The sequence below is a fragment of the Fragaria vesca genome, linkage group LG7 (genome assembly GCF_000184155.1).
Source record: "Fragaria vesca subsp. vesca linkage group LG7, FraVesHawaii_1.0, whole genome shotgun sequence".
Lineage (NCBI taxonomy): Eukaryota > Viridiplantae > Streptophyta > Magnoliopsida > Rosales > Rosaceae > Fragaria > Fragaria vesca.
This window is the reverse complement of record NC_020497.1, coordinates 15615840-15637474: the sequence shown is the minus strand read 5'-3', so window position 1 is coordinate 15637474 and position 21635 is coordinate 15615840. Positions and strand designations below refer to the sequence as shown.

The 21635-nt window shown below is 38.5% G+C and overlaps 4 protein-coding genes across 4 annotated transcripts in view; 3 read left to right on the top strand and 1 right to left on the bottom strand.

Annotated features, from left to right (window-relative positions):
- Nucleotides 1–201: 201 nt before the first annotated feature.
- LOC101303376 (F-box/kelch-repeat protein At1g57790-like) lies at nt 202–1383 on the bottom strand. The gene has a single exon (XM_004308760.1). The coding sequence runs from the start codon at nt 1381–1383 to the stop codon at nt 202–204; it is 1182 nt and encodes a 393-aa protein (XP_004308808.1).
- Nucleotides 1384–5198: 3815 nt separating this feature from the next.
- On the top strand, nt 5199–10159 carry LOC101303077. Its single transcript, XM_004308759.1, has 3 exons — nt 5199–5394; nt 5593–9020; nt 9487–10159. The coding sequence occupies exon 2, from the start codon at nt 5604–5606 to the stop codon at nt 9009–9011; it is 3408 nt and encodes a 1135-aa protein (XP_004308807.1). The 5' UTR covers nt 5199–5394; nt 5593–5603; the 3' UTR covers nt 9012–9020; nt 9487–10159.
- A 1253-nt stretch (nt 10160–11412) lies between these two features.
- Nucleotides 11413–13271, top strand: LOC101302794 (cyclic nucleotide-gated ion channel 1-like). The gene is made up of 4 exons (XM_004308758.1): nt 11413–11453; nt 11675–11783; nt 12237–12443; nt 12870–13271. Exons 1-4 carry the CDS (start codon nt 11413–11415, stop codon nt 13260–13262), a joined length of 750 nt encoding a protein of 249 aa, XP_004308806.1. The 3' UTR covers nt 13263–13271.
- A 6117-nt stretch (nt 13272–19388) lies between these two features.
- The window catches only part of LOC101302506, a 4579-nt gene continuing 2332 nt past the window's right edge, over nt 19389–21635 (top strand). Inside the window, exons 1-2 of the mRNA XM_004308757.1 lie at nt 19389–19442; nt 19556–19939. Of these exons, the coding sequence (XP_004308805.1) occupies nt 19389–19442; nt 19556–19939 (438 nt within the window). The remainder of the gene's footprint in view (nt 19443–19555; nt 19940–21635) is intronic.

Genomic DNA, 21635 nt, shown 5'->3' with positions numbered 1-21635 from the left:
AGTCCCAAACTAGATCAAAATAGAAAGAATGAGAGCAAACCAACCAAAAGATATAGTCTCTAAAAAACAGTCGATTCATCACTAGCGTTGTCTATCACGTAAACAAGTTTCCTTCTATTTTCATTAAGATTAAGATCAGCACCGAATGAAGAAAAGTAGCGGACTACGCTGTTCATGTAGAACCTTGGGATGGATAAAAGATTAGCTATCCCATAGATCGAGAGGTTCAATCCAAGTATCCACATCCCAAACTGAAAGTATCTGACAAATACTTCTAATCCAAGTACCTTCAGACTCGTAAACATAACGACATTCCATTTTCTCCCTATCCGACCTCCAAAAAATCATATTCGCAAACCATCTACTGTCTCCCACCGCTGGAACTGCAAATGTTACCAACCGCGACCAAAACAACACTCGTTGCCCCAAGCTTCTAACTGGAGTCGAAGCCTTTTGTGACCAATCAAACCCAATAATATGGATTCTGGAAATATCATCATATTTATGAACCGCGGCCAACAAAACTTCTCCATCACACTCAAGCAGCTTAAAGGAGTAGCTGAACCCATCATAAAAGCCAGAGTTGATGTTTAAAAAGGAGGAAGAACAATCCTCAATCACCGTCCAATCTTGAAGAGCAACGCTGAATTTAGCTACACATAATGGAACATCAGTTCCATGAAAAACAAAGTAAAAACTTCCTTCCGTATAGATCACATCATGCAGCGAAGGGTTAGTGGAAAAAGGATGATATATTGCATGTCTGCTCCATTCTGTGTCTCTAAGCTTACATGTGTTTAGTATGTAGGTTCCATTAGCTTCTATATCCATGACAAAGATGACACAACCAGGAGAAGTCGGAGCTACCGTGAACGTTGTTATTACCCTACGTCCTCCTGGCCAATTTAACTGAGGCACTTCTTCGATGATCTTGTTACAAAAAGGATTGTAAAAGAAGTACATCGAATCCCGTGAACCATCGGAGTTTTTTACTGCAGATAAGAGAAGCAGCCATCCATGTTTCGAAGCACGAAAATCGCCGTCGAGAAGCGATTTTCTGCCTGGTTCTTGAGTCTTGGTTATGTAGAGAAAAGTGCGGGTTGACCAGAAATCAGAAAATTCGGCTGAGGTCTTTCTGGAGTCGCAGGAGTGGTTCCAGGATATTGTCCATGGCATATCAGAATGATCAGGTCGAACTCTTCCAGGAACAATAGCGTTTCGCCAAGTCTTGCATACCGAGGCACAGCGCTTTAGATCAACAACTTTCTGGAGACGTTGAGCAATTAGGGTTATGAGTTCTAATGGAATATCGGACCATGAATAACCTGATTGACCACTTGCCGCCGTGATAGTCTGTTTTTTCCTTCGTCTGGAAGTCGCCATAGTCGTTAATTTGAGTTCTGAGATGAGAGAGCGACGGTTTTGCCTTAATCTAGGCATTGTTTCTTCATCTTTAGAGGCAATATACTCGAAACTTTTTACGCTTTTTTGTAGGATTTTGATTTTGGAATTTGAATTCTTGTCTGATTTAGTTTCCATAAGAAAAAGAGTAAACCGCAAGGACTCCAACTGCATCACAAATTCACAATTAATTTAGGGACCCTCATATTACTCAAATTATGTGTTTCTTTTCTTGGAAAATTTAGAACGCCAAAAAGAAAAGAGAGGCAAACTTTCTAGTTTCTACCCATGAAAATCCGGTAGCAAAAGGAGGCTTACTTTTTTTTGTTCTGATTTCTTTAACAACGTACTTTATCAAAATCCATTTATGAGTCTTTAGATGATTCCGATTCCCTTCCTTTCCAAAATGTGGTATGCGCGCAACTCGATAAGCAGAAGTCAATTATTAACATAATCAAGGAAACATTGGCGAAATAGTATTGCAAGAATGTTGACCACCATGTATACATGGGCGTGCAAGTACACGCTGCACTGTTATTTATTTATATGTTGTGACCATTATGCATCTGTATTATAGATCTTAATCAGTGACATAGTACCGTGTAATAGTCGGATCCGGATTCTCTCCTAACAATTCTCTCCTAATATTTTCTAATAAGTCAATCTCGACCCTTGATTTTAGACCAACGGCCAAGATCTCTCAAACGTATCTCAAAACCTGTTTTCACAACTACTCAACTCATCTCTCTCTCCCTCCCTCAAAATCTCTTATCGTCTCTCAGGAAGAAAGAAAAATTTATTTTCCATCGCTCTGTCTCTCTCTCTCTTCGACTCCCGAAGTTCTGCCTCTCCGCCAATCAACCGCCGGCGTCAAACTCCTCCGTGGGCACTGACACGGCCTCCCTCTCGCGTCCTCTGCGCCGACCAGAAGAAGGCGACCCAGGTGAAAAAAAAAAAAATTTATTCACATCGCTATCTCTTTCGTCGCCCAAGCTCTCTGTCGGTGTCGGCCTCCTCAGCGGCAGCTCAGGGCCGCCCTCACTCCTTGACCTTCCTCCGTGCCGACCAGAAGAGAACGACCTAGTAAGATTGGCACTTGGGTGCTCGCGTTGGACATTGATTCTGTTGTGGTGGATGAGAGCTGGAGGCTGGATCTTCTTGGGGCGTTGAGTTGATGAATTGACAATCTAGATTAGTTATCAATTCTCTAAATATAGTCCTCACTAGTGTGCTCAGCAATGTCTTAGCTTGATTCACTGAACTTTGAATTCGGATGATGTACTCCAGTTTTAGGCTACCACAATTTTAGTTTGCTATGAAAATATATTAGTAAATGAAGCAATGAGTTCTTTGTTGATGAATTTGAGATGGGTTTTATATGTTTTATACTCTAAATTACATTTTTGATGTTAAGGAAGGATTTGTTATTTGTTTTTGTATGAAATGGATTGCGTCAACTGCATCAATGAAATGGTTGCTCTCGCCCAGAATTGCATGTCATCAATGCTTAAAACTTGTGTTGCTATTGTTGACCGGCGGAGAGGCCGAACTTCAGGAATGGAAGAGAGAGAGACAGAGCAATGGAAAAGAAATTTTTACTTTCTTTCTAAGAGACGATACAAGATTTTGAGGGAGGGAGAGAGAGATGAGTTGAGTAGTTGTGAAAACAGGTTTTGAGATACGTTTGAGAGATCTTGGCCGTTGGTCTGAAGTCAAGGGTCGAGATTGACTTATTAGGAAATATTAGGAGAGAATTGTTAGGAGAGAATCCGGATCCGTAATGGTCCATCGCAATTGAAATCTAGTCATGTCTACTAATTTTTTTTTTTAGCAGAAATAAATAGTTCATTAATCAAGGACATGCTCAAATTACAAAGCTTGCAAACACAAGACTGAAAAAATAATAACAAAAAACATGAGTCTTAATATCATATTTTGTCTATCATACCATATGGTAGTGGGTTTGTCTATCATACCATATGGTAGTAGACAAACCCACTACTCATATTTTAGAGAGTAGTGATATTTTGGACCATGAATAACCCCATCGACCACTTGCCGCCGTGATAGTCTGTTTTTTGCTTCGATTTCGTTTAGAAGCCGCCAAACTAGTTAATTTGCGGCCTGAGATGAGAGGAGAGGAGAGGAGGCTAGGGTTTTATCTGTTCCTTCATCTAGGGTTTTACTCGATAGAAACTTTATACTTGTTGCATTTATATAGGATTTGGTTTGGATTAAAGCCATAAAGAAGAGTACGTAGTAGCTAGACTACGTACGCTAGTACATGCAGAACATGAACACCCTCTATCCCTTCTTTGGTTTTCCAATCTCTATAGGACAATGAAGGCTAGCCCGCCTCCTTCAATATATATATGTTCTAAATTCGTTAGTTGGGTTTTAGAACTACCCCTTTCCCATCACTTATATTCATATCAAAACCAATAAACCACGGCCGCCACCGCCCAGCTCCGCTTCTCTACTCTTGTCACAGCCCACTCCACTATCTCCGACAACCCTCGAATCCCCAGTTATAACCCTAATTCTTCAATCTCTTTCTCTTATCCTAAAACTCTAAACCGAGCTCTATCCTTGAGGTTGAGGTCTAGACTCATTTGTCACGGAAGGCTAGATCTTTCGTTTTCCGGCGAACGAGATGACAATGAGGAGTCAAGACCCTCGACTTTGTTGCTTAGTTCCTCAAAATCGGCTGGCTTTAATGGAAGAAGATCGAAGATCAAGCAGTCAATTGGTACCCCAATTTCGGGAACGGGAGGATTTGACAAGAAAGGCACACCCATCATGACGGTGCAAACTGCGACGACGAGTGAGACGTTAATCAGAAAAATTTGGAACCTATGGCCAAAGACATGGACACACGTCTCGCAGAAATTCCCAAACAGAGGCAAGACTACATCGCGCTTTGGAGTATTATTGAAAAGCATGCAGAAATTTTGTAGATTGTGGGCAGCGCAAAAATCCAAGGGGGAATTTCTTCATAAACGCAGTTATCATAGGAGATTTGGAGGTTAGAATGGAACCAAGGCCACGATCGATCACTACTACAATTCTATTTCTAAGCTGGGAGTACACTCCCTCTGTGTAGAGGTTTTTTCTATGAGAATGTGAATATATTTTGATTAGCTTTTGAGCTTGTAGAAACCGGTGGCGTGAAAATCCCCATCCTCTCGGTTAAGAAGAGGGACGCCTCTCCCCTGTAGCAGCTGAAGCAGCAGACCTCAGGTCCGGTGTTAGTCCACAGTGGCGGATCTTGGATTCAACTTTCTCCTATTATGTTTTTGTCATTTTATTTTGTAGATTTAATTACTTCTACGTGGTTAAACATCAAGGTAGTTTCATTAGATTGCTCTTGAGTTACCTAACATAGCTTTTCTTATCGATGCCGATGAGTTATGTTTGTAATTGTGGTTTCTTCCAGATACATTTTTTTTGTTATCTTGATGATTACTCAAAAATTATCTAGTTTTAATTCAATCTTTTCAGAATCCATCTAAGTGAGCCACCGTATAACATTATCTACGTTTATTTTTCAATGGATTAACAGCCGTATTTTTAAAGAAGTTACCGGAGAAAAAAGAGTTAATTCTCCATCAAATATATATACCTTCACTGCCCAATCTCTAAATGGTGAGAAATGTTACTAAATTGACCTTTAAAAAATAGAAAAATAACAGAGATTGTCACCCAAACGTCAAATGAAACCACGACACGTAGTACACTGAAAAAAGCACAAAACTCCATACTACCTTTTATAAATCCAAAGAGCTGACCAATCACTCAATGTAGAAGAAGAAGAAAGTGCATTTTGCTTTGGTGCGTTTCGATTTTTTTTTTTTAGATCTCCAAAATCAAACAACACCGAAACACCAACAGTCTCTCTCTCCTCTTTTGAGTTTTAACCCTCTTTCTGTTTCTCTATCTAAACCCCCCCAAACCTCGAAAAGAAGCTTCAAAATTCTGGACAAGATCGTAGAGGTAAACACACAATCAAATTACACCCAACTCAGTTTCTGTTCATTTCATGTATGCTATGCTCTGCCCTCTTTGGTAATTTTGTTCAATTTTGGTCCTTTTGCTCAAGTTTTGTGATTTAGGGTTTATCAGAATTTTCGATTTTTTTTGTTGGTTGTGAGTGAAAAGAAGTGTTCTTTGATGGTTTTGAAATATACCCAGATACTGTTTTGATGGACGAGAGCAAAGAGAAGGGTGTTAGTGCTGCTGGGGAAGTTGTAGCTGAGGAAGGTGGGTCTTGTAATGGGGATGAACTAATGGTGGAGGTTTTCGGGTCTAATGTGTATGTGGGTGGAGTTTGTACTAGCGGAGGAGGAGATGAGGAAGGTGAGGAGGTGGGCCGCGAGGAGTCGGTTGAGGTTGAGATGGGTTCGGGTGGAAATGTGGGGTCTGTGGGTGGGGATGGTGGCGGAGTGAGTGTAGTGGGTTCAGGTGGGAAGGCGGAGGCGGTGGAGGAGAGTTTGAAGGGAGCAGGGGCAGCTGGTGGTGCTGGTTCAGCTGTTGATGCGGAGAAAGCTGAAAAGGAAAGGAAACTGATTGGAGGACTTCTGGAGGAAGTTTTTGGGCGTGGGCTTATGGATGGTGGGAGAAGAGAAAAGAAGGGAGTTGGTGGTGGGGCTGATTTGAAGAAAGCTAGTGGTGCAAGTTCTTCGGAAACAGTGGAGAATTCTCGTGTTCAGACCCAAGTTGTGGAGAAAGCTTCAGTTGTTAGTGAAGTAGGTTCGAGTCCCAGAGTCTTGAATGGACAAAGGCAAGTTTCTGCTGGTGGTGGTGATGTTTCAGGCGCGGTCAAAGGAGATACCGTGACTTCTGAAGTTGCAGGAGTAGAAACTGAGAAGATTCGTGGAAGTCATTCAGTAGGAAAACAGCAGGTTAAGATCGAGTCACTAGGTGGAAACATCCATACTCATGTCAATGTACCTGCACATACAGTTGCCTCATCCCTGCCGGATGGAGAGGATCTCTTGAATTCTGAAAAAGATCATTTGAAACTAGATGAGAGTGTAGAGAACACTTTTCATGATATTGCTCAGGTTGGGTCAACTACATCTCTGCCAGCTAAACTACTTCCTGGATGCGTAGATCAAGAGGGTCTTTTGAAGTTTGAAAGTCATCAGCACTTGAAAGCCGAAGATATCATAGACAAGAACAGGGTCCATGATATGGCCCGGGTTGAATTAAATGGACGGCAAGAAATGGAAGTGGACAATCAAGTTACTGATGCTGATCATGGTGAGTTGGTTTCAGGAATTGGTCAGAACCCAAAAATAGAGAAGGCATGCATGAACTCTGTTGGGAAGGATCAAAAGTTGAAGTCTGAAGAAAGTTTAAACAATAATGTGACCACTGATCTTGGTCAGTCCAAGACCAATGCTGTACATGAGGTTGAGGTAACTGAAGCTGATATGGATGGTTTATATGGAGAAACACAAGACATGGAAGTGGAAAGAGATGCTAGTCATATGGAACAGCTCAAACCTAGTGAAGAGAAAACTGTTATTCGAGAAGCTACGCAGCCTGAAACCTCTGAAATAGTGCCTGAACTTAGATATGAGCTGCCTCAAAAACATGAAGGTACATTTTCTGTCTCAGATTTAGTTTGGGGCAAAGTGAAGAGCCATCCATGGTGGCCTGGCCAGATATTTGATTTTATGGCTGCATCTGAGAAGGCGATGAAACATCATAAGAAGGACTGTTTTTTGGTAGCATATTTTGGGGACCGAACATTTGCTTGGAACGAAGTATCTAGTTTAAAGCCTTTCCAATCTTATTTCTCCCAGGCACAGAAGCAGTGCACTTCCGAAACATTCCACAAAGCTGTCAATTGTGTTCTGGAAGAAGTTTCAAGACGTGTAGAATTGGGGTTATCATGCTCATGCATACCAAAAGATGTTTATGAAAAGATTAGATTCCAGATTGTTGAAAATGCTGGGATATGCAGTGAATCGAGTAGAGTGGAAGGAGTGGATGAATCTGCAAGTGCAAGTTCATTTGAATCCGATAAGCTACTTACATATGTAAAAGCTTTAGCACGGTTTCCATCTGGTAGAAGCGAAAAATTAGAACTTGTCATTGCCAAGGCTCACTTGACGTCATTCTTCCGTTCAAAGGGTTATTGTAGTTTGCCTGAGTTCCAATTTTGTGGAAATTTGTTGGAAAGTGAAACAGATAATTCATTCTCTGAGGGCAAAACATGTCCAGGTGAAATTACTGAGCATGCGACTTCTATTGGGAAGGATAAGAAGACTGGCCCGGAGGTGGAGGAACTCAAGTCTAGCTCTTCTCATAAACGTAAGCATAATCTAAGAGAAGGAGCGTATGCTAAAATGAAAGAAAGAAGCATGTCAGAGTTAATGGGTGCCGAAGATGGTAATGATTGGTTCGATGTGAAGGCTTTACCATCATCTGCCAAGAGACGGAAGGGTGCTGACTTGGCCACACAAGATGGGAGGAAAGCTGTTTCACCTCTACCAAAACCATCATTTAAGATTGGTGAATGTATCCAGAGAGCAGCAAGCCAACTGTCAGGGTCTACTATAGTGAAGTCCAGCACCGACAGACCTGCTGTGCAGGGATCTGATGTTTCCTTCCAGAATTCGGATGATACTCTTAGAGGAGTGAATAATACAACAAAGTACTCATCTCTAGATGAACTGCTGTCACAACTTCGGTTGGCAGCGGAAGAACCCCTGAAGGAATACAATTCCTTGAGTACTATTGTCAATTTCTTCTCTGATTTTAGAAATTCTGTGGTTGTTGGCCAGAAATCTGGGTTGGGGCTCTTGGTTGTAGACAAAGTCGGTGGTAGAAAGAGGAAGTTAAATTCTGTGCTTGGGTCACCTGAGACTTTTGAATTTGATGACATGAATGACACTTATTGGACAGACATGGTAATCCAAAATGGTGGAGAAGAGGAAGCTCCACGGAAAAGAAAACCAAAGTATCAAGCTGTCGTCCTTGGGCAACCAGAAAAGCCCGCACAAGTGGGTCGCAGGCCATACACCAGGAAGAAGTTTTCTCAAGGGAGTCAAGATTTGCCTCCGGAGAAGCCTGTTGGTTATGTCGATGAGAATGCCCCAGCAGAACTTGTAATGAGCTTCTCTGAGGTGAGCTCTATTCCTTCAGAAACAAACCTGAATAAAATGTTCAAGCGCTTTGGACCTCTGAAGGAATATGAAACAGAAGTTGATAGGGAGAGCAGCCGTGCTAGAGTGGTTTTCAAGAGATGTTCTGATGCTGAAGTTGCTTGCAATAGTGCTGGGAAATTCAATATCTTTGGACAGATTACTGTAAGTTACCAGCTCAACTACACTCCCTCTCAGCTCAACTACACGCCATCTATTACGTTTGGTGCATCTACCAGTGGTGCACCCCAGGATCAGGAGGTGCAACTTGTTTTTCCCTCCCATGATCATGAGATGCATCTTGATCTCTCCACCCATGACCAGATGCAGCTTGATCTTTCCACCCATGACCAGATGCAGCTTGACCTTTCCACCCATGACCACATGCAGCTTGATCTTTCAACCCATGACGAGATGCAACTAGACCTCTCCACATTTGAAGTTAATCTGGTTTGACACTTGCAGGTATTTATCATACACCTAGACTGCTACAAGTGTTTCACTAGTTTTGTTGTTTTCATATTTGAGTTGGTATCACTCAAAGGTCTCAAACGAATCCTAAAACATACAGAGGAATTATGTGTACTGTTGAAAGGGTTAGGGACGAAAAACATTAAGAAAGGCTTCTTACCCTAACATCCATTGGGGTTCCTTAAAATTCATACTCTAATATTTTTGCCATTGCATTTGCATTTGATCATCAATTTTGTTTTTGCTATTTCGTAATCTATTGTCTGATTTTAGTACGACTTTGATTATACATATAGGTATAATGTTTTATATGGTTTGAAGAATTATAAGCAAATATATATCTAGATATTGTGACCTTGAATTTCGGCAATTATCTGATATAGCTCTCTATTTACACCTTCTTCTGTGTTGATTTTTGCCCAATACCGATTTGTAAATCAGAGTTCATTTTCATTTATAGTTAAGAGAGCGAATGCTGAAGAAAAGACAGATGCATGGCTGTTAAAGAGGAGATGCATGATATTGCATTATTGCTCATAGGACATCCAAACTGAAGCAGCTTCTGAAGGAGGTACCAGACTGTTTATTCACTTGGTTATGATCGGATGTGATCTTGTGCCAGGGTTCTCTGTTCTGTTAAATGCCAAGGTGCCTGCTTTTCACATTGTTTTGTAATCCTATGCCCGTAGTCCGATGTATAGCAGAGATAGCGTTCCCACCCTTGATGGCTACAAGATTATTTGTGTCCTTGATTAGCAGGCTGTTCCTTCCGGTCCCATTTCTTCCTCCCCAGTAGTAGATTTTATGTAACCATAGGATGCTGTTTAAATGTCACAAACTCGAAATATCCTGGAACTAGGGATTTCAGAAAATGCAAAACATGGATGGAATTCATCCTTTTCCTGTTGATTGCAATATCTGGATCCGCTTCCTGGTTTTGAGCATGACTGCCTCTACCTTTTGGGTATGGGTTGCCTCATGGTGATGTGAAATCTGATCCTGTTCATGAACTGTGGTCTGTTGCTGGCAATGTGATTACAACACGATGTTGTGGGATATTCTGTCAAGTTGGTACCTCTCTAAAATGTCATGTTTACTTGCATTGTATTGGATTCATCGATCATCAAACAGGGCATCAATCATATGAGGATGATGCCTATTAGTGAATGGTAATAAGCAGACTTGTTGCATTGCATCACCCTACTTAGGATACCTGAATTGAATTTCCTTCATCTAAGTTTGACAGTTTCAACGGTTTGTTCCTGTGAAGAGATTGGTTGCCTTACCCAACTCATCAATCATACGAGGATGGTGCCTATTAGTGAATGGTAATAAGCAGCCTTGTTGCATTGCATCACCCTAATTAGGATACCTGAATTGAATTTCCTTCTTCATATAAGTTTTGACAGTTCTAACGGTTTGTTCCTGTGAAGAAATTGGTTGCTTTCCCAACTCTTGTAGCTAGAGTTCAGTCGATAAACACTGAATGTTGTGAAGAGTTTTCATGGTGTTTAGCTACCAACCAGATGATGAGTTATCAAGGTATCCCCTGAACACCCTTATAGGGGAGTAACAGGATGATCTTTCCGACCTAGTGAGCTAATGAGGAGTCTTGTTGGATGCAAGGTAACAAGATTGGCATGTCTTTGTTCGGGACACCATTGTTGATTATAAGAAATGTTGAACCAGTAGTTCAGTGATCTTAATTACATTTCTCTCTGCAACTCAACTCTTCAGGAAGGCAAGAACCCAGAATGTTTGAAGAAACTCCACTAAACTAATAACCAATAATTAGCTCTCCAAATAACGATTTTCAGCTTGGCTTCCCAGGTCTCCTCTTCCTGCTGGTCGTTCTTTAATCCTTCGTAAACAAACCTTTCCTTTCAAAAGAAAAAAAAAACAAAGAAAAAGGTTTTCTTTAAACTATGATAAGATCAGTGTTTACAGCTGTTTTATTTCATACTTGAAACAGTTAAACTAACCCCACTGATTAATCACGACTAATACAGCAATTTATAAATTCAGATGACTTTTCAAGAAAGAAATGTTAAATAATAAAACCTGCTGCATAACTAGTAATCCATAGTCAATTTATATAGAGTGGACTACGTACTGCATATTTAATATGGGACATTGTTTATAACTTTGTATACTTCAACTTGAATTGGATATATATCAGCTCTCAATAATTTCATTTCCAGATTTCCAGATTACTGGCCAGAAATCCCAGAATCAGTTTCTGTCCTCTCCTAGCCTTTTCCAAATCCCACTCTTTCTTACTCAACCGGAGACAGGTTCCTAAGTTTCTTAGGATTAACACTTGACAGAATCAAGATACTCTATTTACATACTGAATAAGTTTAAGTTATATATCGCCAACTCTGAGATGACTGCTGTTGTGGAGAATCCGAAAGAGAAAGCTGTGAGGTTAGTTTCTTTGGCTCAAATGTCATTTCCTTTTTTCTTTTGTAGCAAGTAAGAATGTATCAAACAATACAAATTTATAGTTTAAGGATCTCAGTCCTACATAGATACTAATCTTGCCATTTCTTCATGAGTATTTAGCACCCTTTATCTTTTTTCTTCTTCTAGCCATTTATTGTCTAGTGCTCAGTAATGTAAATTCACATACTTGGTTTATTATTCAGTAATGCAGATCCAAATTTGGAGACAAGCTTGGAAAATTCCACCATGAAATCAAATGGAAAATGGCCAACAATGAAGGAAATTGTTGATCCTGAAGGACCATTCATTCCAGTGGAATATCATTTTTATAGTCTCATGTGTGATTGCTGTTCTGCTGGATCCTTTGTTCCTCTACTTTCCGATAATTAACGAGGACATGAAGTGTCTCAGAGTTGACAAGAACTTGAAGATAGCAGGTCTTGTCTTAAGATCGCTCACAGATATATGTTATCTGTCGAACATTTTCCTTCAAGTTTATAGGTCTAAGAACTATTCTGCTTTATGGTCAGGAAGTTGCTCCTCCTTTTTACCTAACTTTAAGAAAATATTACCAGACATAGCTAAGACAATGTGGCAGTCGTACATTCTAATTGACATTTTAGCTGTTCTTCCCCTTCCACATGTAAGACTAGATTTCCTTTCTGGAATAAATTTCCCCCACCATTATATTTGCATTTTGGACAGGTTAACCTCATAAGAACTTTAAGCCTTAATTGATAAAAATATGTACTGTGTTGTGTCCAGGTAATGATTCTCATTTTCATTTCCAAATTGAGGGGCTCAGGATCCTTCAATGCAGGGCTTATGAACTTCTTTATTCTTGTACAATACGTGCCACGACTTCTGCGTATCTATCTATCCTGTAAAGAATCGAAAACGTCTTCCAGCCAAGATCCTCCAATATGGCTCAAAGGTGTACTCAATTTCTTTATGTACATCCTTGCTAGTCATGTAAGTTTCGATCAAATCCTATCTTACGTTTAAATGCCATGAGATTTAGCTATGAGCATATATAAATTGAGGTGCCATTTCTTGGTCTTAAACTAGTGTATAATGAAGGATAAACATCTATACATGTGCAAAGTGATCATCATGACACCAGTAACTATATCTAATCAGTAGGTTCATACTTCCATGCTTGACTTAGTTGCAGAAGACAAAAGTTAGCATTATCTTTTCTTTTTGAAGGAAGCATTTATGTCTTCAATAAGATTAAGTTTCTCTTGCAATCTGTGCCTGTTTAACGGGTAATACTATGAGAAGAGTAGGTATCATCTTTTTACCATTGTTTAGTAACTTTTCCCCTCACAAGTGAAGTTATATCTCTATTTTTTGTTTACTCAGTTATAGTTCTCTCTAACTAGCATGTTGATTTAGGTACTTGGAGCAATGTGGTACTTCTTTGCCATTCAAAGAATAACAACCTGCTGGGGAAATGCCTGTCGGAATGCAAATGGATGTGACGCTAATAATTTTGACTGTTCTAATCACCATGCGTTGAGAAATATCACATCTCTGAATGATCTGTGCCCTATAGATCCAGAAAATGCAAAGCTCTTTGATTTTGGCATATATCTTGATATTCTTCAGTTCGGTATACTGGGATCAACTAACTATCCAGTAAAGCTTTCGTTTTGTTTCTGGTGGGGTCTGCGAAATCTGAGGTTTGTACATGTGAAAACACTGGATTTGATCTTGAGCCATGAAAATCCACATTTACATTCACTATATTTGTTAAACATTAAGCAACTGCTAGAGTTCACTAATTAGCAGTGGTTTGGAAACTTTGAAAATTATATGACTTTCTTGCCTATCTGTACTAAGATGAGTTATTTGAGTTTATAGCAACATTTGTATCTTACATTGGCGCTGAGTAGGTTGAGGAAGGTAAGCATGTTCATTCAATCTACGTATGTGTGGAATACAGACATGTTTTTCTCCATTATTAGAACTAGGTTAACAAAATGCCATACAACGGTGTAAGCAGTGTACGTAGAATTTCCATCTAATGAGATATGTTATGGCTCTATTATTTTTTCTAATCCTAGGTGCCATTAGTTCAAAATATGAATGAATCATTATTGGTAGAAATCTCTGGATATCTGGTACGGCTAAAATAGTCTCACAATTTAACCCTGCAAACGATTGTTGATTGTAGTATAAAGAAGCAAGGATCGTTCATTGCCAGAGATTGAGGGTATTTAATTTCACACACAAAAACAATGTCACAAAAGTGTCTACTGTTCCTGACGAACAACAGACTAAAATATAATTAACTACCTAATCTACACTACTCAGAAAATTATGAAAATTTATAAAACTACACTAGACACAGAGAAGAACATGAAAACAAAATTTCAGGGGATTTGGAGTTTGTTTACTATACTAAATAAATCACGAAAAACAGAAGATAGAAGAATAAGAAAACAGTTTTGATTTGTAGTTTGAGAAACAAGACAGAGAAGAGGTTAGGGATTTAGGAAATTCACCACCGAATATGCTTCAAAACAAAGTCCACACAACCAAGATTCCAATTACCAAGTTATGAAAAGGTTCAATCAAGAATAAACCGTGAACGCACTGCGTAAATTCTTATTACTTCCCTTAACTACTTATGCAAGATGAACGCACCATTATTAAGCCTTTAGAATAACCAATCAAGGTATAGACGCTATCCTATCAATAAATTATTCTAAACATTAAGATCAATGGAAGCGATTGAACAAGTATGCAAAACTAGTGTGGAACGCCTACCTAGCATGCAAGTCTCTCTATTTGGTTTCACCTATTGTCCTATAGGTTTTACTACTTTGAATTAAGCCGAATTAACCGTTTAGGAGATTAAACAACCTAATTCTAGCTCCACTCACAAGTTCATAATGTTTTATGTATGCATCCATGAACATAAACAAGCAAGAGTTCTCTATAAATCAAAACCAAACAGACAATCCAACTAAGTAATTACGAAATCAAGGTTGTGAAACAAAGTTTATTGCATAATTCGGGGCTTCAAACCTCCACCCCTAACTAAGATAAACTAGCCACACATCGTTGTAGAAATCACACAGAGAAAATAAATCATATTCGAAAGTTAAAAATTACAAAGGGAAGAAGAAGACTGTGAATGGAAGGAGTGACGATGATCTTGGCGACTTCTCCTTGATGGATTCTTGTGCGATGCAGCAACGTGAAGGCTCTCTTGCAGTATGACAGCTTATATTCGTTCTGGTATTAGGGTTTTGCTTTAAGTAGTCTCCAAGTCTTCAAAGCTTCCTTCTTTTACTAGAATCAATGTTTGGGCCATCTTTTGAATGTCTTCCACACATAATCTGGGCTTGGTTTTTGGGAAAATTATATTAATAATGTCACCCTTCAAAATCGTGCAAAAACCCCCAAGAAAGCTTCTCAGAATCCAGCCCAAAAACTGTCTTGAACTTGACTGCTGCACAGCTTTCCCGGAACTGCTGATTTTCTGTCCAACTTTGGAGCTTCATAACTCCCAGATGACATCACCGATTTGGATGATTCTTGAGTCCAAATTGATCTACAAATGCTCCTCTACAAATATGGGCAGTCATCTTGGTGAAACCATTCTCGGAAACGCATGGAAATAAGCCTTGAAAACCGGAGAAAATAAGCAGAAACCATTTTTCAGCTTTTTGTGTTTGCAGCTTCTATTTTGGTAAAGTGGTTCCATCGCCTTTCCTTGATATTTTTGACCATGTGAGTGATCAATCTCCATTCTTGATATCTCTACTTCGTATTGGAAGCCTTGCTTGCATCACTTGAGCACATATTTGCATTATCTTGCGCCACGAAGTACCTAAGAAGATAACAAAGTTAAAACGATATTTTTAAAGGAAAATAGCTAAGTTAAATGCAAAGGTTAAACTATAAAATCGTCGCATTTTATGCTCCTATCAATATCTTCAGCCCAAGAAGTACGAAAAGGATGATGTTGTTATTGCTGAGGATGAGCCGCTTGAAATGATGATCTTCATTGTAGGTGGACTTGTAAGCATAGAAAAGAGGGATGCGTCTTGTACATTGCAACGAGGTGCGGGACAGATATATGGTGAACAAGTTCTCTGTTGGCCAGCATGGACATCTTTTCCAGGTATGTCAAATGAGTCGGCTAGAGCCATTGGTAATGTTAAAGTCCTTGTTCTCATGGCGAGTGACATGGAGCATGTAGGCTGCAAATTCAGATCAGAACTTGGTGGAGAGATCACCCTTCTATCTGATGCTAAGGGAGTATTTTGGATACCGACCGGGTGGCGATGCTAGGGAAAGCAAGCTACTTTTTTGTTTTGTTTTGTTTAAGGAACATTTGTTTAATTCTTAAGCCATTGTACGTTTACTGTTTTACATATATATGCCAATGAATTGAATTATAACTTACCAACATGTCACAACTCACCGACACTAAAGAAGTAAGTTAATTACAACATAGATCAATATACTACAGGCTAGGGACAATGATAGGGGGGCTCCATGACGTTTATGATTTGTGGTAGTAGTCTTTTTAAGTCAAAATAACATTGTTATTAGATTTAGGAAGGATAAGATGGTGTGTTAAGATTGGATGGCTCGGATCTCCTCATCATGAGGCAATATAATGTATCTCCCATGTTGAGAGGATCCCAATCCAAGATTGCATAGCATGACACATAAGAATGCGGCTATAAATCTTATGCCTCATTGAGGCCATAAATCGATCATTTGCGTACGGTATATGGAAGATTGATATTACATTTGTATTCTATTTACATATATAAAAATGTATGCCAAGTTAGGTACTTGTAAGATTTTATCTCTTTTGCATTTTCTTGATTTTGAATATGGTACTCCTAGGTGCCAAAGTTGGAAACAATGGATTATCAAGTGCTGAAGGCAATTTCTCTGCATTTTATGCCTCAGATATGAGAAATTCTATGGTGCCTACCCGTATATGATACATACATTTACAAATGTTACAACATATTTGTAGTCAAAATGGTAATGCTGAGTCGTATTGTTTGTAATCTTGTTCTAATAATTGTAATTACAAAATGTACAACCATTTTACAACTTTTTGAATAAATTGTTCTTATAGTTGTAATTTTATTTAACTTCATGTAATTAGTGTAAATAAATTTGGTAAATTTGTTCTCAATGTTGTAATTTGATTCATAACATTGTAATTTTTGTTCAAGCATATGTAAAATAAAAGTAGGATATACATCCCAGTACCATAGCTTGTCTCGACAGACATACCACTCATCTCTTGGGGCGCGGATGATTGAAAAGGGTGAACCGGTTGATAAGATCGTCTTCGTCGTATATGGAACAGTATGTATAGCAGATAATATGTCCTTCGGAGACGATGCAGGAGATTTCGTGGGAGAAGAACTCCTAGATTGGGTATTAGATAACTCGTTTCCTGCCCTATTACCCATAGGTAAGCATGACTATAAACTCATGTCTAAGGATCGCTCTAACCTCTTGGGTGAGAATGTTGAAGTCCTTTTTCTCACGACCGTGGACTTGGCAAGTGTAGTCTCTGAATACAGGTCGCATTTTAGCAGAGTGAGCACTCATACAACAGATCTTGTTGTGTTTCTCTCGCTGCCCTGGCTAAAGGAAGCAAGTCATCATCTGTATCTCCAGTGGAAGGCACATCCCACATGATCAAATTTAACCCAGTCAATCATCATTTAGTAGGTTGCCTAAAATATAACCGTGCATCTCATTACTGGATTCAATTATAGTTTTCCCATGATTTTTCTTTTTCTAAAATCTTTATTTAATTCTAGGTGCCAATGTTCGAAGAAATGGATGAAGAAGTCTTGAAAGAAATCTCAAAACATATGAAACATATGAGCTATAGCAGCGACACTGTTATTGTTGAAGAGCACAAACCACTTGATATGATGTTCCTCCTATTAGACGGAGCAAAGGTAACTGTTAAAGGGGAAGCATCTTCCTATCAGTGCGGCGTGGGAGATTTCTATGGATTAGAGCTTGTACATTGGATTACAAACTGGGCGTCACATTCTAATTTTCCCGCCAATTTGCCTTTGTCCCAGTGTTCCGTTAAAGTAAATTATCATTCATCACGTGTTGCCGAAGTCGATGTTATCTGGGCGGATGACTTGAAGCGCATGGTGTGTGAATTCAAATCAGAGTTCATGAAGCATACCACCCTCCAAATAGATTCGGAGGGGAAGCTAGCAACCTTTGACCCATTGACTATGCTTAAGAAAGTAAGCTTCTCTCTCTCTCTCTCTCACATTCATTTGCAAGACATTGGTACCTTATTATTGTTACTTGCTAGACTTCTAACTGAACTGACTCTGAATTAATTAATCAGGTGCCAATACTGGAAAATATGGATGAAGATGTTTTGACAGCTATCTGTTCTCATCTGAAACCCATGAAATATAGCGATGATCCGCCGGACGGGCCCTTCATTTTTACGTGAGAAGATTGATAAGATGTTCTTCATCACAAGAGGGGTCGTATCCTCCATAGTCTGCGACAGACGTCCAAACTCTCGGCCTGATTATTTTTATTATTCAGGAAACTACTTCGGAGAACAACTTCTCGGATGGGTATTAGATGCCGCCGTTGACGGAATATGGTGGCAGGCATATAAATGTGGGGGTGGGGGAGTTGATGTCCTTGTGCTCATGGCCCAAGACTTAGCTAAGGTGGTCTCTCAATTCGAGACTCATTTCGTCAGGCAGGTCCCCTCCTCCTTTTTAATGGATTCAGATTCAGATGATTCGGATCAGGATATGGATCCAGAGCCGGAACATGATCCGGATTCAGCACCTGATCAGGATTCGAATACAAAATTGAGTCCTGATCCAGATCAGTATTCAGATATGGATAGTCTGGATTTGCCTTCGGATTCTAATTATAGTTTCTAGGAATCTTGAGCTCCTTGATTGCTGAACCTATTTGGAAAATATAGGTAATTAAGTGGGTTATGGCAGTTTGAAAATTAATTCAAATTCAAACTAACATACCTCTTGCCTCTTGGTGAGTTGGTGGTATATGTCACACCTTTTCTCCTCTAAATCTTAACTATTTTCTTTATAATTTGAAAATTGTTCCAACAGTGTTATCTATGATCTATCTATCATGTAACTACTGTCGGCTTCCAGTAGCTCATCATGAACTTGAGTAACAAGCATAAACTACATTCTGAAATGACTTTTCACTCAGTTTAGGGATGGGGACATATGATCCAAGCAGGCAAGCACCGAAGTTTTACTTCAATTTCAAACTATCAGACTAAAATGTCTTCGCACTTCTAACGTAAAAAGAAGGAAACAGATTAGCATTTAAGCATATATAAACTACATGCTGGAATGATTTGTATATTTGTCCTTAGTTTAGGGTTTGCTCATCCACCTAGATAATAATTTTTAAAACATATATATAATTTTTTTACCCTTTAATGGCGTCGGAATGAGAATAAAATATCCGTCCCAATTACCCGTTGGAATACCCGCTAGGGTTTTCCTCTTATAAAAGGTTTGTATTATGCAGCCCTAAACTGAGAATTGAGAGAATCCAAGCGGTGCCGCGCCGAGCAGCCTGACGACCTGGGCTTTGAAGCCCACGCTTCGCTGATCATCCCTGTACACATCGTGCAACACGAATCTTCCAACTTGAAGATTTCGCGTGTAGTTTTGCTTCAGGCCTTTTGTTGGCCATTCGGGGTTGAAATCGACTTTGTTTGTAGGTTTTTTTTTTTTTTTTTTCCTTAGCTACTTTCTCTTCTTTCTTCGTTTGTTGAAGATTTTGTCATGGATTTTCCAAACTTTGGATTTGTATTCTGAGCATGTTAATGGTGTTTTTCTACTGTGAGTTTGCACTCTCCACCTTCGATTATTTGTTACAAGCATGTATTCAAATAGGGCTGAGTACAATCCTTACAGCGAGTTGAGAGATAAGGCGGTCGCATGTGATTCATGTAAAAATTATTTGCATGTGTTATGATTGTGTCATCAAACCTTGTTTTCTTGTCCATTATCCTTTTTGTTAACCATGGCTTTTCATCATATGTGCAGCTAATGGAACTGCTTGAAGGTAAACCTGAACTGCTTGAGAGGGATGCAAGAATCCTAGATATGCCTTTTAACAGTGATGTGGGTAATCCTGATGTAGAAGTCAAAGTTGTGGATGATGCAAGATCTACTGAAATTGATGAATTTGGCTCCCAATGGGAACTCCAAAATGCTGTTTCAGAAAATAAGGAGAAGTTCTTTTGCTCCCAGACACCAGATCTTGGTATTGGAATGGCCCGAAGTTTCTGCGCATTATCATCAGAATTTTATTTTACAGGTGTGCTCAACTCAATAGAGTCCTCCAATGAAGTAGGTGGGAGTTCAAGTCCCCCCTCAGGAGAAGCTGCAGTTCCTCAAATGATGTCCATGCACGATATGATGCTTCAGGTGTGTTCAGTGAAATTTGGGGATTTAATTATCTTGCACATGTCTACTCACGTACCAACTATTTTCAGCTTAACTTAGTGAAGTAGGATCGGTATCTTCTCCAAATTATGCTACTGCCATTTATGTCGGTCTTCAAGTCATTTATTATTTGGTGAATTGGTGTATTAGCATGGTCTTTCCAATTATGACTGACCAATCACTATCATTCATTTAATGCAGTCAACTATATAACACTAACACCAATACTAACACCGTTAAAGAGAATTGAAACAAAAAAATAAATAAATGAACATGGTAAAAGTAAGACTAAGGTAAATATTAATTGGCAATTAATTCCAAATCGCAATTAATATGATTTTTAAATATTTTAGCGAGATTTTTTATCCTTCTTTATTTATTATGTTAAAACGCATTAAATATAAAAGTTACCTATTAACCCATTCTGAATAATGTAGATTCCATGTGATCTTATAAGGGGTAGGTGAGTAAAATTTGCTATTAGAATTAGGATTATGTATGATTATCTATTTATTATTTTTATTATTGTATTTGTAATAAATAATTTATTTTTAATTAAAATTAACCTAATTAATCGAATATTCGAATTACATTAAAGGGAATAAACGTACATGAGTCAACTAAAGTTGAATCAAAATTATCTCTTGAGATTATTTTCATCTTGTCGGATTGAGCCAACTCCATTTCGTTATATAGTTATTTTTCAAATGAGCTATATTATCTAAATAAAATGGTATGTGATGATATCAAAACATATGATTCCATTACTCATGCTCATCAACCTTGTATTATTTTTTTTTAGTTTTAGAATCCTACATTATTTAGATAAAGTTTGGTTATGAGTATCGTTATTTAATAGAGTACATTTGATCATGTCGATTGTGACACAAACGAATATCATAAGGACAATTATTTTGCATAGCTATTTTATCCTAAATTGCATTATGTGAGAAACAAAAAAGACTCGAATCACTCGACATTGCCTATAGATACTTGAACAAGGACAAGTGTGGTATGTAGATCACTATTATATTGATACTGTCTCAATTTAATCATCTTTAAAAAGTTGGGTTTTAACTATAAAAAGCTTCGGTACAATTAGGTATAATCCATCCACTTATAAGTTATATTTTTCTTTGTCTATTTTCTGATGTGAGATCTTTCCTCTCTAACATATATATGGCTTGGTAATATGAATCATGTGAAAGAAGTGTAGTTATGTCTATCATTGTTTAGGTTTGAATTAAGACAACGAATTGTTAATTTTTTATTTTTCAAATGAAATAAATAACATTCAAATCCGATATCCAAATTTTGGTGACTATAAGCTTTGATGATCGATTGCTAAACTTCAGCAATTATTGTACAAATTTTCGGTACCTTGCCTAATTAATCGTGTATTTTCTCTGTAGTTAATTATCATGCTTATTTTAAAAAAAAAAAAATCGGCCTAACTTGTAAACCCGTCATTCCCATATAAATACGGTTAATACTTATTTAAATTAATTACATACATGTTTTTAAACTTGCCTACACCAATAATACATATATACACACACACACATTAATGTAAACCTCCATATTTAAGGGTTTTTCCCATCCGCCCAGTTTGTAAGGGATTTTTTCCATTGACTCCCACTAGCTAAATATTTAATTTTTCTCTATTTTTCTAACAAAA

Excerpts from the sequence above, each read along its gene's own strand:
- LOC101303376 (XM_004308760.1), bottom strand. The coding sequence starts at position 1,383 with ATGGCGACTTCCAGACGAAGGAAAAAACAGACTATCACGGCGGCAAGT.
- LOC101303077 (XM_004308759.1), top strand. The coding sequence starts at position 5,604 with ATGGACGAGAGCAAAGAGAAGGGTGTTAGTGCTGCTGGGGAAGTTGTA.
- LOC101302794 (XM_004308758.1), top strand. The coding sequence starts at position 11,413 with ATGACTGCTGTTGTGGAGAATCCGAAAGAGAAAGCTGTGAG. Across the intron at positions 11,784-12,236 it reads CTGAAGGACCATTCATTCCA|GTAATGATTCTCATTTTCAT; the intron begins GTGGAATATCAT and ends TGTTGTGTCCAG. Across the intron at positions 12,444-12,869 it reads TGTACATCCTTGCTAGTCAT|GTACTTGGAGCAATGTGGTA; the intron begins GTAAGTTTCGAT and ends ATGTTGATTTAG.